The sequence below is a fragment of the Mesocricetus auratus genome, unplaced genomic scaffold (assembly GCF_017639785.1).
Source record: "Mesocricetus auratus isolate SY011 unplaced genomic scaffold, BCM_Maur_2.0 Super-Scaffold_6731, whole genome shotgun sequence".
In the NCBI taxonomy this organism is placed as follows: Eukaryota; Metazoa; Chordata; class Mammalia; order Rodentia; family Cricetidae; genus Mesocricetus; species Mesocricetus auratus.
In genome coordinates this window covers 2605986-2622969 of record NW_024429185.1, presented here as the reverse complement: position 1 = coordinate 2622969, position 16984 = coordinate 2605986, and the positions used below count along the sequence as shown (strand labels likewise).

Genomic DNA, 16984 nt, shown 5'->3' with positions numbered 1-16984 from the left:
GCTCACTGTTCTTTCAGAGGATGCAGGCTCAGGTCCCAGAACCACGTGAACCTCACAGCCAGGGGATCCGATATTTTTAAGATTTAAATATATACTTATTCATATTTAAAAATAAATATATACATTTTTTGAGACAGGGCTTTCTGTGTGGTCCTGGCTGTCCTGGCACTCACTTTGTAGACTAAGTTGGATGAGGCTAGGGAGATGGTTCAGCAGTTAAGAGCTCTGGGTTCAGTTCCCAGCTCCCACATGGTGGGTCACAAGCATCCGTAATGAGATCTGGTCCCTCCTCTGGCCTGCAGGCATATGTGCAGGCAGAACACTGTATACATAATAATTTTAAAAAGAAAAAAGGAGGCAGAAATACCTGCCATGTTTTGTAACCTACATGACGGTCCCTGTCCCCTGGATTGCCTATTGGCTAAGTTCTTCAGGGAGGTACAATCTTCTGCTATCCAGCACAGGCTCCACTCCAGATTCTCCACCCTCCGCCGCAAAATCACGTAGCAGACTAAGTTCAACCCGAGATGAACTGGTGTTGCCGTCAGGCCCGATTCCTCGTGCAGCCTGTGAGTCGCTGGCGAGCTCCATCTCCACAAAACGGGCCGCGATTTACTCCAGAAGGGCTGGGAACCAGCCGGCCTGCCCGACGGAAGCGCGCACCCGACGCGTCGGTAGGCGAGGGCCGGGAGTGCTGGCCGAGGCCCCCGACGGCGGAGGCGGTGACGGACTGTGGAGCCCAGGGGAGCGCAAGCGGAACGCAGGGACCCGGGAGCGCCCTTCCGGCCCACAGGCGTGATCGGCGCCCGGCCTCGGAAGCCGGCAAAAGACCAAACAGCAAAACCACAGGTAAAAAAGACGCTCTCCTGGGCGACAGGTGACGACTCCCGTTGGAGAAGCACGCACGGCACAAACTACTTCCGCCCGAGCCTAGCAGGGCGGACCTCCAAGGGGGGGACCACCGCCCAAAGGAAACACCCCGCAGGCACTTCCGCCCTTTCCTAAGATGGCGCAGGCGGAAGGGGCCGCTCACCGCTCGCTGGCGACGTCGCGGCTGGAGTTGAACCTGGTGCGGTTGCTGTGTCGCTGCGAATCGATGGCGGCAGAAAAGCGGGGACCGAACGAGTGGCGTCTGGAGAAGGTGAGGAACTCCCACGCCGCCGCAGAGGCCTCGAGCCCCGGAGGCCGACGACCCACCCGCTGGCCACGCCCCTTCCGGCTGGCGCCGTGCTGTCCAGTGCGGCTCCGCCCCCTGGCGCTCAGGCCCGGGACGTCCGGGCTCCTGTCCCAGGGTCGTTCCCTCTGTAGCCCGTGTCCTCACTGCGTCCGTTAGCGCCCGCTCCCCGCCCCGGCCCCGCCTCCTCGGGCCCCGCCCCCGGCCGTCACTCCCCGCCCCCCTCGGCCACGCCCCCGCCCCGCCCCCGGCCCCCAGTCCCCGCCCCGCCCCCTCGGCCACGCCCCACCCGTCACTCCCCGCCCGGCCCCGCCTCCTCGGCCACGCCCCCGGCCGCGCTGACAGCGGTCTCCCGCCCCGCAGTACGTGGGAGCCCTGGAGGACATGCTGCAGGCCCTGAAGGTGCAGGCCAGGTGAGAGTGGGCACGGGACGCGCCCAGGCCGCCGCAGCGGCGGGCTGACCCCCTCGCTGCCTCCCAGCAGGCCCGCCTCCGAGGTCATCGGCGAGTACTCCCGCAAGGTGGACTTCCTGAAGGGTCTGCTGCGGGCCGAGCGGCTGGTGAGCCTGCCCCCTGCCCCCTGCCCCGCCTGCCCCCTGCCCCCTGCCCCGGCTGCCCCCTGCCCCCTGCCCCGCCTGCCCCCTGCCCCCTGCCCCGCCTGCCCCCTGCCCCGGCTGCCCCCTGCCCCGGCTGCCCCTGCCCCCGCCTGCCCCCTGCCCCAGCTGCCCCGGCTGCCCCGGCTGCCCCGCTGCAGGGCGCGGACGCGGCCCTCGGTGACGCCTCCCCCGTGTCCCCAGCCCTCCTCCTCTGAGAAGGCCCTGGCTAACCAGTTCCTGGCCCCCGGCCGCGTGCCCACCACAGCTGCGGAGCGCGTGCCCGCCACCAAGACCGTCCATTTGCAGTCCCGGGCGCGCTACACCAGTGAGATGCGGAGCGAGCTGCTGGGCACGGTAGGCGCCTCCCTGTCCCCGGGACGGCCCTGGGGACGGCAGCAGCATTCTGTGAGGGACGGCAAGGCGTCCCCAGACGGGTCGAGCTCAACACATGGCTAAAGGGATAGGATCCGGCTCGTGGAAGGTGTGCGCCCAGGGCTGGCCACGCCTTCAGTCCCAGCACTCGGGAGGCAGAGGCGGGTTTATCCATGTGGGTTCAGCCCAGCCTGGCCTAGAGCGAGTTCCAGGACAGCCAGGGCTGCGTAAGGGACCCCGTCTCAGACGCCAAAGAGAAAAAGGGGACGATGTTTGCTAAGCCCCAGAGTTACCCCAGCAGAGCACGGTGCGTGGGTCGGCCCCGAGCAGAGAGCCAGGTAGGGAGGGCACCCGAGTTCATCGCCTCACGCCCGCCCTCCCCTCTCTCCACAGGACTCGTCTGGAGGTGAGTCTCGCCGGCTGCCCCTCCCTGTCCCTGCCGCCCTGCCGTCCCCATGAAGCTGCCTCCCAGGACCACCCGGGTCAGCTGAGTCACGCTTGAGGGAGGCTGAGACAGGTGTCCCCGGAGACACAGCAACAAGCTCCGAGCTAGGCCACTGACAGGGACCTGGGGGTAGGAAAGATGCCCTTCGGGGACACCCTGCAAGGGCTCTGAAGTGTGACGAGTCCAGCGCACGGCAGCCCATGGGCAGGGCAGCACACTGGTTAGCGCAGCACACTGGTTAGCGCACGGCAGCCCACGGGCAGGGCAGCACACTGGCTACTTGGGAACAGAAAAGCACACTTTGTCCTTGGCCTCTTGTGCTTCCAGAGCTAGAGATGGACGTGAGGAAGCGCACGTGAGTATGTTAGCCACCGAGTGGTAGGGAGGCTGGGCTGGGTGGCGCTGGGGCCCCCGGGTGCTGCCACAAGGGCCCACTGCCCAATGGGAGACTCTGGGGCTGCGGAGCCGAGCAGAGCAGAACATGCAGTGATTGCACGGGCCCTGGGCGTCTGCGTGTGGTGTCTGCGTGTCTGCCGTCACCCCTGGCACCGCTCCATGTGGCGTCAGCAGAGCAAATGGGTCCAGACCCGCAGATGAGAAGCACTCGGCGTCCGAGCTCGACCTCGTGCTCCAGAGGCACCAGGGCCTCCAGGAGAAGCTGGCGGAGGAGATGCTGGGCCTGGCGCGCAGCCTCAAGACCCACACACTGGCCGCCCAGAGCGTCATCAAGAAGGACAACCAGGTAGGGAGACAGACGGCTGACAGCTCTGCGGAACAGGGCTGTGGTCGGTGTTTGTAGGGTTAGCAGGAGCTTGGTGCAGCCCAAGGAGGGGATGGCTGAGGCAGGCCCAGCAGAGGGAGGCCAAGCTTGGTCTCGTCCTGCTGACACCGTCCGCGTCTCCCACAGACCCTGTCACACTCCCTCAAGATGGCTGACCAGAACCTGGAGAAGCTGAAGGTGGAGTCGGAGCGGCTGGAGCAGCACGCGCAGAAGTCGGTGAACTGGCTGCTGTGGGCCATGCTCATCGTCGTCTGCTTCGTGTTCATCAGCATGATCCTGTTCATCAGAATCGTGCCCAGGCTGAAGTAAAGTCACCGCCCTCGCGCCCTCAGCGCTGCTGGAGTGGCGTCGCCAGCACAGTGCGGCCCCAACCCTGTCCTCCAAAACGGCAAAGAAAGGCTTGTGCGACAGTTCACCCAGTGAAGGCGCTGCCGCAGCCCGAGTGCCCTCGGGAACACACTGGAAGGAGCTCACACAAACGAAATACATAATAATAAATACGAAACTCAAGTTCCAGGGAATCAGACACCGGCCTCTGAGCAGCTGCCCTCACTGCAAGCACACACACCCCTAATTAACACAGTAAGTCTAAACGTTGTTTTTCCAGACAGGGTTTCTCTGTCCTGGAACTCACTCTGTAGACCAGGCTGGCCTTGAACTCACAGAGATCCGCTGCCTCTGCCTCCCGAGCGCTGGGACTAAAGGCGTGCGCCGCCACCGCCCGGCTTTAATTTTTTTTCTTTTTTAGAGGCTAGGGCAACGACTCGTAAAAGTGCTTGTTGCGGGGTGGTGGGCTGTGGGTTTGAGCCCCATGTTGGGTGCCAAGTGAAGGCAGGGCAGGGAAATCCACGGACGCCCAGATAAAGGGTGACAGATATCTCACATAATGGAGGTAAACAGACGCTGGAGACGCAGGGTGCCCGGACCGCAACCCAAAGGGATCATGTCCCCACCCCGCATCTATCGGTGGAGCAAGCGTCCGCATGCAGACCTGGGTTCAGATCCTCAGTGTGCCGGGTGGGGTGTACGAGCCTGTGATCCCGGCCTCGTCAAACAAGACGCGGAAGCAGAGGAAGAGCCAGAGGCCTGAGCTGGCCCAGTGGGTGAAACTCCATTTTCCCCACCAAACAGATCTGGGGAGGTGACAGCGGCCCTGGAGGCCTAACTCAGACCCGGCATCGGCATCCCGCAGCCCCGCCCCGGCGGTCTCAGCCCCGCCCGGCGGCCGCAGCCCCGCCCCGGCGGTCTCAGCCCCGCCCCGGCCAGCGGATCGGCACGCAGTTCCTGCGCAGCCGCGTCCCGGCCTCACAGCCCGGCGCGGGTCCGCGACTCTGGAGCGGTGACGCCGAGGGAGGCCCGGAAGGCCGGCAGGCGGACGGACGGAGCTGGGAACCGGCGGGGCCGGGGCCGCGGCGGTAGGCGCGGGGGTCGCGTGGACCCGCCCGGGGCCCGAGGCGTCAGGATCCGCTCGCGCCCTTCCGGCTCGGGGCGGGGGCGGGGCCGGGCCGCGGGCAGCCAACCGCGGGCCTTCACGCAAATGAGGGCGTGGTGACCCTTGGCGCCTCCTCAGCGCCCCCTTCCGGGGTCCGCGGCTAAGGGGCGGAGTCTGGGGTGCGCGGCCAGCCAACGGCGCCCGTGTATGCAAATACCTGCAGGCCCCGCCTCCAGGCGCGGCCCGCGCCGCCCTCCGGCCGCCTGCAGACCCAGCGCCCGGGGCGCAGCCCGCAACACTGCTTGCAGCCCGCGCCCCGCCGCCGGGGGGCGCCCGAACGCCGCGGCCCCGCGCATGCCCACCCGGGAGCGCCCGCAGCCGCACCCGGCCGGCCCCGAGCCCCGGGTGAGTGGCACACTTGGAGCCCCCGGGTAGGGCACCCCGCTGTTGACACCTCTTAACCATCCACGCTGCCTCGCAGACGCTGGTGTCTCGAGGCCCGGCGTCCGGTGCTCGTGGGCCGCAGTGCCAGCCCGGGCTTGGGGAGCTCCGCACGAGGCCCCGGAAGATCGTGTTTGCGGATGAGCTACGCCCCCGGGCCGCCGTGCACACGGAGGAGCCTCCCAAAGCTCTGGGGCCCTGCCCCGCCCCAGTGCCTGACTATGAGCTGTGAGTGCCCCACTGTGGCTTTTTGTTGTAAAGCCGGGGTTTGCCTTTGTAGCCCAGGCTAGCCTCTGAAAGTCTCGAACCTTGTGCTTCTTGGTGCCTGGGGACTAGGGCGGGTCGGTGCCAAGTTAGGGAATGAGGGCGTGTGAGTTGGGGTCCCCGCATGCGCAAAGAAAGGCCAGTAGCCTCGACGGAGAGGAAAGGCGCGCGCCCTTCCACCCACACACTGACCCCCTCCATCCGTAGTAAGTACCCGCCAGTGAGCAGCGCCAGGGACCGGAGTCGCTATGCCGCAGTGTTCCGGGACCAGCACGGAGAGCTCTCGGAGCTCCAGCACGACGTGGGGGCCACGCAGGCCAAGCTGCGGCAGCTGGAGGCCCTACTGGTGTCGCTGCCCCCGCCGCGAAGCCGGGTCAGTCCCGGGCCTCTGGAGTCCCCAGCTCCCGCGTCTGTGCTGCCTCTGCCGGGTGGGGGGCACTGCTGTCACAGCCACGTCCTCCCTCCTGAGCCCCTCCACACCCTGCCCTTTCAGAAGGAGGCTCTCGTGGCAGCTCGTGTCCGGGAAGAGCTCGAGAAGAAGCGGGCGGTGAGTGCACTTGGTCTGGTGGCCCCTGGTCCTGTCCTGAGGCTGGGGCCCTGTAATGAAAAGAGCTGAACATCTTGAGGGCCTCCGGTTAGAGTGCCAAGAGGACTCCCTCAGCTCTTTCCCCCCAGGATCCTGGCTTCCTGGATAAGCAGGCTCGCTGTCACTACCTGAAGGGTAAACTGAGGCACCTCAAGGCCCAGATCCGAAAATTCGATGAGCAAGGGGTCATCGATAGTGAGGACTCGGTGTACTTCTGAGTGTCCTGGAGACGTGGTGGCTCCTCCCAAGTCCTGCTGAGAATCCCAGAGAATAAACATGGATTAGGCACCTGCTGTGTGCCGTTGTCTATTCTGTTGAATTTCTCAAAGAACCAATTCTTTGTCTCTCATTGATTCTTTGCATTCTTTTGTTTCTATTTTATTGATCTCAGCCCACAATTTGACTATTTCTTGCCGTCTACCCTTCTGAGTGAGTTTGCTTCTTTTTGTTCTAGTGCTTTCAGTTGTTCTGTTAATTCACTGGTGTGGGATTTTTCCAGGATCTTTGTGTGGGCATTTAGTGCTATGAACTTTCCTCTCAGCACTGCTTTCACTGTGTTCCACAAGTGTGGGTATGTTGTGAGGTCATTTTCATTAAATCTTAGGAAGTCTTTAATTTCTTCCTTTATTTCTTCCTTTATCCAGGGGTGGTTCAGTTAATCATTGCTCAATTTCCATGTGTTTGTGTGCTTTCTGAGATTAATGTTTGTGTTGAATTGTAACTTTAAGCTGTGGTGATCCAATAGGGTACAGGGGTTTATTACAATTCTTTCATATCTGTTTTAGGCTTGCTTTGTTCCCGAGTATGTGGTCTATTTTAGAGAAGGATCCATGAGGTGCTGAGAAGAAGGTGTATTCTCTTATTTCGGTGGAATGTTCTATAGATGTCTGTCAAGTCCATCTGAGTGTTCAGCTGTCTAAAAGCATCCCTTCCTTTTACTGAGGGGGAAATGAGGTTCAGAGGCAGAACCTGTCCTGGGGATATAGACAGAAGGCATAAGTTGGGGACAGCCTGGGCTACATGGCAACTGTCCCAAACCAATCATTTCCGTAAGCCTTATGAATGGAGACATACCAGGAGGGTTAGACCCAAGCCCTGTGCCTGAGGCTTCCTGGGCAGTGCTTGGGAGCTGTCTCCAGGGGTCCACCCTGGCCTCCACATCAGGCTTCCCTTTACCTGGCCTTGGTGGGGTAAGAGGGTCAGAGGGGTGCTGCACAGAAGCTAGGCTGCACAGTGGGACCCTAACCCCGCCATAGAGGACAGCAGCAACGGCAGGCCAGGGCCAGGACAGCAGCAGCAGGAGGCCAGGGCCAGGACAGCAGCAGCAGCAGGCCAGGGCCAGGACAGCAGCAGCAGCAGGCCAGGGCCAGGACAGCAGCAGCAGCAGCAGCAGGCCAGGGCCAGGACAGCAGCAGCAGCAGGCCAGGGCCAGGGCCAGGGCCAGGGCCAGGACAGCAGCAGCAGCAGGCCAGGGCCAGGGCCAGGGCCAGGGCCAGGGCCAGGATAGCAGCAGCAGCAGCAGGCCAGGGCCAGAGCCAGAGCCAGGGCCAGAGCCAGAGCCAGGGCAGCAGCAGCAGCAGCAGGCCAGGGCCAGGGCCAGGATAGCAGCAGCAGCAGCAGGCCAGGGCCAGAGCCAGAGCCAGGGCCAGAGCCAGAGCCAGGGCAGCAGCAGCAGCAGCAGGCCAGGGCCAGAGCCAGAGCCAGGGCCAGGGCCAGGGCAGCAGCAGCAGCAGCAGCAGCAGCAGGCCAGAGCCAGAGCCAGGGCCAGGGCCAGGGCCAGGGCAGCAGCAGCAGCAGCAGCAGCAGGCCAGGGCCAGGGCAGCAGCAGCAGCAGCAGCAGGCCAGGGCCAGGGCCAGGGCCAGGGCAGCAGCAGCAGTAGCGGCAGCAGCAGCAGCAGCAGGCCAGGGCCAGGGCCAGGGCAGCAGCAGCAGTAGCGGCAGGCCAGGTCTGGTCCTGGCCACCAGGGTAGTCAGTCACCCCTGGCCCTGGAATGCCGGTAAGCCCCAAGCCAGCGAGCCCCAGATGTCTTCCAGCAGAAAGGGCAACATGCGTGGGTTTGTAGGAAAAGCAGGTCAGCTGGAGACTGAACACGCGGCCGCCAAGCATAGACCTGGTGCCCAATCCCACTCTCAAGTTGGACCCCTAACTCCCGGATACTTCTCTCTTGTTGTGCTTTCTGTGTAGCTCTGGCTGCCTAGGAACTCACTCTGTAGACCAGGCTGGCCTCGAACTCCCAGAGACCCATGTGCCTCTGCCTCCCGAGTGCTGGGATTTAAAGTGTGCACCACTACTCCCCAGTTCGACACTACATCACCACAGCTAAGTTTACATTTCAAGGCCGGTCCCCACCTTCTTTGTGGCCAGTTTAGAAACAGTGATTTGTGACTTGAGAGAAGAAACTGAACTCAAATTGACCCTGCCATAAAAGGGTAGGTTGAAGCCGGGCGGTGGTGGCGCACGCCTTTAATCCCAGCACTTGGGAGGCAGAGGCAGGCGGATCTCTGTGAGTTCGAGGCCGGGCTGGACCGATAGCCTCCAAAACAATACAGAGAAACCCTGTCTCGTAAAAACCAAAAAAAAAAAAAAAAAAAAAAAAAAAAAAGGGTAGGTTGAAGCCAGACACGGTGGTGCACACCTTTAATTCGGAGGCAGAGGCAGGTGGATCTGTGAGTTCGCGGCCAGCCTGGTCTACGGAGCAAGTTCCAGGACAGCCAGGGCTACAGAGAGAAACCCTGTCTCAAAAAAACCCAAAAAATAAAAAGGCAGGTTGATATTTGAAACACCCAAGGCTGTGGCGTGACTCGATTCAGCAGGTGCAAAGATGTCTTGGGAAAGCCTCTACCACGGGCTTTGACTTCTCCATGGGATGAGGCTTCTACCCCACTGGAGCCTGCTGAGCACAGGTTAGACGCGGGGGTTGCTTCCCGGCACAGCAGAAGAAAAGGTAGGCCGAGCAAGTAAGGGAATATCTTTATTATTGGCCGTGATTGGTCACAGTGCCCATCATGGGCCACGTATCCAGGGACTCTCCCGGCACACAGTGGTCCTTCCCCACCACACGGGCTCCTCGGCCCCACTGAGCAGCAGCTGCTGGGAGGACAGGGCTGGGGCCTGTGAGAGTAAATTCTTTTTGGTTTCATGATTATTATAAAAACAAAACAGACAAACATTTCAGTCTTTATAAAAGAAGCAGTCTCGGGAGAGAAGCTGGGGCCCTGGCCCAGGGTCTCACAAGGTCCTAGCATCCGTGTGTCCTGGAGGTGGCCATCACTAGCCCGAGCCGTAGGGCCAGTTGAAGGTGCTCCCCGACAGCAGCATGTCCCGGATGAGCGTCTCTATGGGCGTCTTGCCAACCAGGCGCATGAAGAAAAGCTGGGAGATGAGGGACGCCGGCACAGCACGCAGGGCGGGCAGCCGCAGCAGCAGGCGCCCGAAGCGCTGAGGCTGCGACGGGTACTGGGCGCGCACGTACTCGGTGAGGGCCACCTGCGCCTTCTCCTGCAGGCTCTCCACGTGGGCGGGGTCAGAGAGGCCGCAGGCATCTGCAGAGGCAGCGACCACAAGTCACGTTAGGGGAGAGGCAGGGACGCCCCCGAGGAGGGGCGAGCAGAGGCGGGTCCCCAGGCACAGGGGAACATCTACGCCAGGGCCCGCCAGGCAACCACGCAGAACCGAGGGCACAGGCTGGGGCGCCCGAGCGCAGCACCTCTGCACCTCCTCATGGGTGGGCCCCAACAGTGCCAGCCCCGCCCCGTGGGAGGGGCCTCTCCTAAGCCACGCCCCGAGGAGCAGGCTCGGGCGGGCCCCAGACTCTACCGTCCTGCCCTGGCAGCCACCAAAGGGCTGAGGCGACTTGTAGAGCCCTGGGGGCAGCCACGGTCCCTCCCAAGGACGGGAAAGGCATGCCACGAGCTGCGGCCTCGGGGACGCGGCAGTAGAGGCAGAGGGGCCCTGTGGGGCGTGGCCGGGGCAGAGGCGGGAGCCCAAGGGCTGCCCCATGGGTGTGGCCTGGAGTTTGGCTGCACTGTAGCTTCCAGAATGCCCGAGTCCAGCAGGGTAGTCTGGATAAGCTGGGGCGCGATGGGGCCACAGGAGGAGGACAAGCAGCAAGGTCTGGGGCAGCTGGGGCGAGGCCGGTGGCAGGTGCAGGGATGTCACCTGTGTCACCTGTCTCTCGGCCTGCTTGGGGACTGCCTGGCCCGGACCGGCCGGGGTTACCTAGGGGGAGGGCGTGCGGTGTGTTCCCTGCCGGCGGGGCGGGGCGGGGCCTGGGTCAGCGCCGGGGCGATATCCGCGAGGGGGCGTGGCCTGTCGGAGGGGCAGCCTGGGGGCGGGGCCCTGGCCGGGATCGGGTCGCCGCGAGCAGGCGGGGCGGGCTCACCAGGCGTGAAGAGCGCGATGGCCTTGAGGCAGCCGTACTCGGCGGCGTCCACCTGCAGGCGGCCCAGCTTGTCCACCTGCTCCTGGAAGGCGCGCACCTGGTCCATGAAGGCCACGGCGCGCTCGGCGGCCATGGGCGCGGCGTGCAGCCCCGCGGCGGCCAGCAGCGGCGCCGTGTGCAGCGGCAGCGCCGCCTGCGCCGCGTTCAGCACGAACAGCTCACTCCAGCTGAGCCGCAGCAGCGCCACCTGGTCGGCGGCCGGCAGCTCGGGGAAGAAGGGCGCGTGGCGGGCCCACTCGACCGTGCTGAACAGCAGGCGCGCCGCCAGCTCGCACACGTTGTCGATGCCCAGCACGGCGCCGCCGCCGCCGAAGCGCCCGGCCGCGGGGTAGGGCTCGGCGCGCAGCAGTTGCACGATCAGCTCGGACACCGGTGGCCCCGCGAACGGCTCGACGCCCGCCGCGCCCGGGGGACTGCAGGCCGCGGGGCCCGGGAGCGCGTGCGGGATGCGGCCTCGCTGCACGGCTGCGAAGACAGGGCGGCATCAGGCATCGGCGCGGGAGGGACCCCCCCCGTGTGGCCGCGCAGGGGACCGGGCACGTGCTGGCCACTAGGGCCCTGCCTGCTCGCGTCCCGGGCCCACCCCAGGATCTCCGCCAGCGGGACCCCCTCCTGCACTGTGGAGCCCGCAGCTGTCAGTCACCGGGGACTGGATGTGTCTGGCCTCTCCCACCACTCACAGCTCCCCCGTGGTCCCCGAGGGCAGGGGCTGCCATCGCTACCTTTGCCCAGAGAGGTGCATACTAGTCATCCCAGCCCTGGAGCATGGAAACGGGAAGGTCAGGAGTTCAAGGCCAGCCCCAGTACAAAATGAGTTTGAGGCCAGCCTGGGCTACATAAGACCCTGTTTCAGAAAATAACTGAAAAGAGAAGACAATACTTATCTGAATTCTCGTCATGGATGGCGTGAAAGGGAAACTGAGGCACTGAGGAGCACAGGTTTTAGCTTGGGGAAGGCAGTCTGGGCATGGAGCCAGGAGGCCGCTAATGAGTATGCTTTAACGACCCGACAGCTGTCTCGCTGGTGGGTGAACTCCAGGTCAACCCAGACGGAGCCCAAATGTCAGACACACGGGGAGTGTCCGCCACCTGTAGCTGGACACCGTCCCAAGTGGTCCCCAGTCCTTGGGAGCCTTTGGCTCACAGGATGTGAACCCACCCGCACCATTGCTCCCTCATCCTGCCTACCCCGGGGCCTTTGCACAGGGTGTTCCAAGGCTCCAGACCCCACTCTTCCCTCTTTCTCTAGACTGCTGGAATTCAAACCCAGCGCCCATCTGCTCTCTGTGCCTCAGTTTCTCCCCATGTCAAATGCAGCACATGGCCACTAAGCTATGTGAGAATCTACATAACTTTGTTTCTAACAGTGCCTGTCTGGCCTGAAGGGTGTGGGATGGTAAATCCAGCCAACAGCCATTTACTGATCACCTACTGTGTACCAGACCCTGGAGCAGGAGGTGTCCGTTTCTGAGCAAGGCAGACACAATGGGTGACCTCAGGGCCTAACCCTAGGGTGAGGGAGGAAACAGCTGGCAAAGGCCCTGGAGCAGGAGTCCCGGGACAGAAGAGAGATCCGGGGTCTGATTAGAGACCTATCGGGCCTCTCCATCTAACAGACAAGTTGAGACAGAAATCCAGGCTGAGCAAAGACAGGGCAGAAGTCACCTTCAAACTTAAAGGGACCAAGAGTCACCAAGGAAGGCTGACGGTTTCAACTGTGTGAATGTGTGCGTCGTTTTTTCCTCACCAGGCTTTGCTATGGAGCCCAAGTTGACTTCAAACTAGAGATCCTCCTGCCTCAGCTCTAAGTACTGGGATAACAAGCCTGCCCCACTACGCCTGACTACGCAGTGGCCATTCTCGGGTCCACAAAGCCCCCACAAAAGTGACCAGTATCAAGCAAGCAGCAGTTAGGGGACCAACCCCAGAACCTCCCCTCCCCCACCAGCCCAGGCTCTCAACCCTCAGGGCTCCAGGTGGCTGCCCCTGAATTCTAAGGTGACGATAGAATGAGGCCCAGGTGACCAGCGTGTCTGTCCACCCAAGTCCCCGGGGCATCGACAGGCAGCTGGGCCTCCCTCCCCCTGGCAGCCTTTGGCTATAATCTGGCTGAGTCCTGCCTCCAGCAAACACACAGAGCAGAGAGTAAACACATTAAAAAAGTAATAATAATCCCAGCCGGGAAAGGGAGGTCTCCAAGGGAAAGGGCATGACCCCTGAAGACAGATCAGGCAGGGTCTGAGGAGGAGCTCACAGGGCCGCACCCCACAACCAGGCATCCAGTATCCTATCTCCAGCCCCACAGCCTGGGGCCCCAGAGGCAGCCACCTAGCTCACTCTCAGACTCCAGCGGGAGCCCAGCTGCGGCCACACCCCGTGGCTACTCACCCTCCTTGCGCATGCCCACCCGGAAGCACTTCTTGAGGCGACAGTATTGACACTGGTTCCGGTGGTGCTGGTCAATCTGGCAGTCCCGGTTAGACCTGGAGACAGAGGCCAGGGTTCCCCGTGACACCACATCCTCTGCCTGTGAACCCTTGAGAAACACCCCACCGGGGCTCCCTGGACTTGGATGGTAGCCCCAAGGCATGGTGTAGGAATTCAGACCCCCAGCTTGGAAAGGGCAATCCCATGGCAGTGGGTGAAGGCCAGCACACAGGGAGAGCACTTTAGAGACGGGTTTTGACGTCTGAATATAAGTTCTAAGGGGGGCAGACATGGAGGAGCCTTTTCTGGCAGAGGTTAAGGTGAAACAGATCTGAAACTCAAAAGGATGAAGAAGGAGCCAGCTGTGGGAGTACTGTGCAGCCAGCATCGCAGCCTGGATAAGCACGAATGTGGTGACTGCGCTTTCCCTCTGCGAACCCCACCCCAGTCTCTCCATAAGCCCAGGACTCTTCCCCTGGTCAGTCCCTGGAGAATGCCTCGACATGCCCAACCTGGGCACCAAGGAGCATCCAGCCGGACAGAGCAGAATGCGCCGGCATCTTCCCCGGCCTGTTCCTGCAACGGGCTCCAGGATAGCCCCAGCCCCAGGTCGGGCTCTCAGGCCAGGGTTAGTGGAGCCCAGACCCTGTGGCTTCTAAAGGCCCCAGGAAGGGGCCCAGTTGGGGTGGAGGGAACTCAGGCACTGCCAGAACAAAGCCAGCACGCAGGCGGGTGGTGGGGGCTCAGGGCAGCCAGGCAGAACCGGCCAGGCCCGGGTGGGGGCGCAGATCTGCTCAGGGAAGGCGGCTGCCCTCCCGACTGTACGGCTGGGACAGGAGGAAACTCACGAAACACAGCTACCTCACCTAAGGATACGGCCTAATTCCAAACGCTCCCGCCTGGCATTTTTGTTGTTTGGGGATGGAGGGAGGTCTGTGTCCTCACTGTGCTATCCTGGCTGCCTTCAGAGCCCCGGGCTCATGTCATCCTCCTGCTTCAGCCTCCTGCGTGGCACACAGGGCCAACCTCCCAACCTAATCTGAGCGGCCCCTGCTCACACCCTGCTCACACCCTGCTCTGGCTCCCTGCTCGCACACTGCTCACACCCTGCTCACACCCTGCTCTGGCTCCCTGCTCGCACACTGCTCACACCCTGCTCTGGCTCCCTGCTCGCACACTGCTCACACCCTGCTCACACCCTGCTCTGGCTCCCTGCTCGCACACTGCTCGCACACTGCTCTGGCTCCCTGCTCTGGCTCCCTGCTCACACACTGCTCTGGCTCCCTGCTCGCACACTGCTCGCACACTGCTCGCACACTGCTCTGGCTCCCTGCTCCTGCTGCTCCCAGTCCAGCACATGGGGGCCCGCTTGCCTCGCCTGGGCCTGGGTGAGCTCACCTGACAGTGCAGTCAACTAAACCTTCATCTGGGGTTTCCTCTTCTGCCTGCCAGGGCTTTTGAGGCCACTTCCTGATGGCCCCCTCCAGATAGCAGCTGACCCACTCCGGGTCAGAGAGGGACGCTGTCCCTCTGACCACACGAGGTCACAACATAGGTCCTAAGGAGCCCAGAGAGCAGGTGGGACCCGGAACCTGCCCCAGCCCCCTCCACGCTCCCCAAAGACCCAGCCAGACCCGGCAACTGCTTCCAGACGCAAGAATGAGGCCAAAGTCTGGTGGCCCAGTTACAGCTGGAGGAGGGAAGCAAGGCAGGTCCCCTCAAGTCCAAACTCCAGCGTGGTGGCAGCCCCCACCTAACCGACTGATGACCACTAACTTCCAGGGGAAAACGGCCCAAGCACACATCCCACCAACGCTTCACCCCACCGACTCCGCACCCCAGCCCCCAGCTCTGCTGAGCCCACAGGGCCAGGACCCTTCCGGCCCAACTTCTCTGGGGCTCAGCTCTGGGCACCCGAGAGCCGAGGCTGTCTGCCCTGCTCTGAGACCCCGCAGGCCCCTGGGGGTTCAGGGCCCGGCTTCTGCATGCCTAGACAGAACGTGGTCTGCAGCCCCTGGCTTGAGCACCCAGGGTCTTCTCCAAGGGACTTTCTGTGCCCAGCGGCTGCCAGTAATCAAGGCCACGCCCTGCCGGACCCGCGGAGGGGTCTGCATCCCACGGGTCCCTCACTCCTACAGCGGCCCCTAAAGTTTAAAGGATCATCCCGGATCCCCAAGGCTGCACCAGCCCCGGAGTGGGGGGTGCGGTCAATTCCGGTGGCCTTGCTGGTCCTTCGGCGTCGGCTTCCGGTGACCCGGAGCCCATGGGGTGCCCCTCTGATGGACAGGCCCGGGCCCCCCCCAGCACAGCAGCCCCTGCCGCCTGCGAGGGCAGCCATCCCGATCCACCCGGGCGTCCCTCCAGCTGCCCGTGCTGGAGCGACTTTGGAAGTGATATTTGACCCAAGGGCGCGCCGGATCGATCCGCGCGGCCGCAGACAATGGCCCCTGGACGCCGCCAGCCCCGCGGTGCGACTTGCACTTCTGATTCCCGCGGGGTATCGCGCGCGAGGGCACCCACGAGAAAGGGGGCCCTGGGGGTTGGAAAGGGTGTCCCCACTCCTGACATCACCCACGAGCCCTCCCCGCGCGGCAGAACCAGCTCTCCAGGGCAGGAGAGAAGCAAAGACCACCTGCGGGGGGGTCTGCACGCATGCATCGCCAACTGTATACCGGATCGCAGCCGGGGCCGGGAAGCGGGTGCGGGGAAGGTCAGCGCCAGGCCCAAGGTGACCGGGCAGGTCCGGGCCGGCCCAGTGGCCGCGCGTGGGGCTCACCGGCAGGTGTAGCTGAGGTTGCGGCGGATGCTGCGCTTGAAGAAACTCTTGCAGCCCTCGCAGGTGAACACGCCGTAGTGCTTGCCGCTGGACTTGTCCCCGCACACCACGCAGTCCACCTGCAGCCCCGGGCGCTCCTCGTCGCCCGGCTCCGCGTCGCTGGCCACCCCGGGAGGCGACGCCGAGTCGTCCTCGGTCGCGCGTGGGTAGCTCCCTCCGGCCTTGTCCACGCCATTCGTGTCGCCTCCGGGGTCGCCCCAGCCACTGGTCACCATGGCCATAGCCCCCGGGACGGCGGGGCTGGGGCGCCCCGGGGCGAGTCCGTCCCCTCCGGGCTCACCTGGCGACCCGAGGGGGACCCGGCTACCCCGTGCGCATGCAGCCCGCGCGCTCGGGGGGCTCGGGTCGCACCCCCCGGAAAAAGTTTTGCGGCAACTTCCTGCGGTCGGTCCGCGCGCCCGGCAGGAACTGGTCGGGCCGGTTCCAGGCCAACTTTCCCACGCGTGCCCGCGGCCGACGGGGGCGCGCTAGAGGCGCGGGTCTGGGGCACCCGGGTCCCGTGGTCCAGAGTCCTGGGGACCCGGTGGGGACGCGCGGGCCATGGCCCGGCCCCGCCGCCCAGGCCAACTTAGTGGCTCGCCATCCGAGGGCGCACGCGCGCCCCCGAGTCCGGGGGGGAAACTTTGGCCGCAAGTTGCGCGGCGAGGGGGAGGGGCGGCGGGAGCGCGCGCCGGAGCCCCGGAGTCCCGGACGCCGCGCGACGCCGGCCGCAATCGCGGAGGTCCGGGCGACGGAGCCGAGCCGGGAGCACGGCCCGCGGCCTCCTCCGACTCCTGTCCCCGCCGAGCGCGCGCGTGGCCGGACTGGGCCTGCGCCTGGGCCCGAGCCTCGGCCTCGCCCTGGCGCTCGCCGCCGGCCCCGCGCTGCGGCCGGCCTGACACCCGCGTTCCATCGGCGCCGGCGGGGGCGGGGCGGGGGCGCGCGGCGCGGCCGGGGGCGGGCGCTCGTTGCCCCGGCGACGGCCGTCCTTATAAGGGCATGGGGTAGCCGCGCGCCACCCGGAGCCGTGGGCCGGCGAGAGGGCGGGGCGGGGCGCGCGGCTGACCCTCCCCCACGCGGCCGCGCAGCCTTAACCCCTGCGCGCCCTGCCCGGGGCCTCTGCCCGCTCCGCGCCGCTCCTCGCAGCCGCGCCCCCGGGGACAGCTGCACCCGGCACGCCCCCGCCGCACACGCGCGCGCCCCGCATGGC

The 16984-nt window shown here is 64.3% G+C and overlaps 3 protein-coding genes across 5 annotated transcripts; 2 read left to right on the top strand and 1 right to left on the bottom strand.

The window, feature by feature from the left end:
* The first annotated feature begins 992 nt into the window (after positions 1–992).
* Use1 (unconventional SNARE in the ER 1) lies at positions 993–3893 on the top strand. Of its 3 annotated transcripts, none has more exons than XM_040742149.1 (8): positions 993–1141; positions 1538–1587; positions 1658–1733; positions 1971–2123; positions 2535–2547; positions 2914–2941; positions 3157–3328; positions 3494–3893. In XM_040742149.1, the coding sequence occupies exons 1-8, from the start codon at positions 1007–1009 to the stop codon at positions 3674–3676; spliced, it is 810 nt and encodes a 269-aa protein (XP_040598083.1). In that variant the 5' UTR covers positions 993–1006; the 3' UTR covers positions 3677–3893. The 3 variants fall into 3 exon arrangements, with proteins under 3 accessions (XP_040598083.1, XP_040598084.1, XP_040598082.1); XM_040742150.1 differs by having other exon boundaries at positions 1655–1733; positions 3172–3328; XM_040742148.1 differs by having other exon boundaries at positions 1655–1733.
* Positions 3894–4615: 722 nt separating this feature from the next.
* Ocel1 (occludin/ELL domain containing 1) lies at positions 4616–6378 on the top strand. The gene is made up of 5 exons (XM_040742151.1): positions 4616–5204; positions 5281–5468; positions 5712–5877; positions 5998–6051; positions 6180–6378. The coding sequence occupies exons 1-5, from the start codon at positions 5007–5009 to the stop codon at positions 6306–6308; spliced, it is 735 nt and encodes a 244-aa protein (XP_040598085.1). The 5' UTR covers positions 4616–5006; the 3' UTR covers positions 6309–6378.
* Positions 6379–9049: 2671 nt separating this feature from the next.
* Nr2f6 (nuclear receptor subfamily 2 group F member 6) lies at positions 9050–16506 on the bottom strand. The gene is made up of 4 exons (XM_040742147.1): positions 15736–16506; positions 12921–13015; positions 10473–10997; positions 9050–9633 (listed from the first exon to the last, which is right to left on the bottom strand). The coding sequence occupies exons 1-4, from the start codon at positions 16014–16016 to the stop codon at positions 9362–9364; spliced, it is 1173 nt and encodes a 390-aa protein (XP_040598081.1). The 5' UTR covers positions 16017–16506; the 3' UTR covers positions 9050–9361.
* Between the last annotated feature and the right edge of the window lie 478 nt (positions 16507–16984).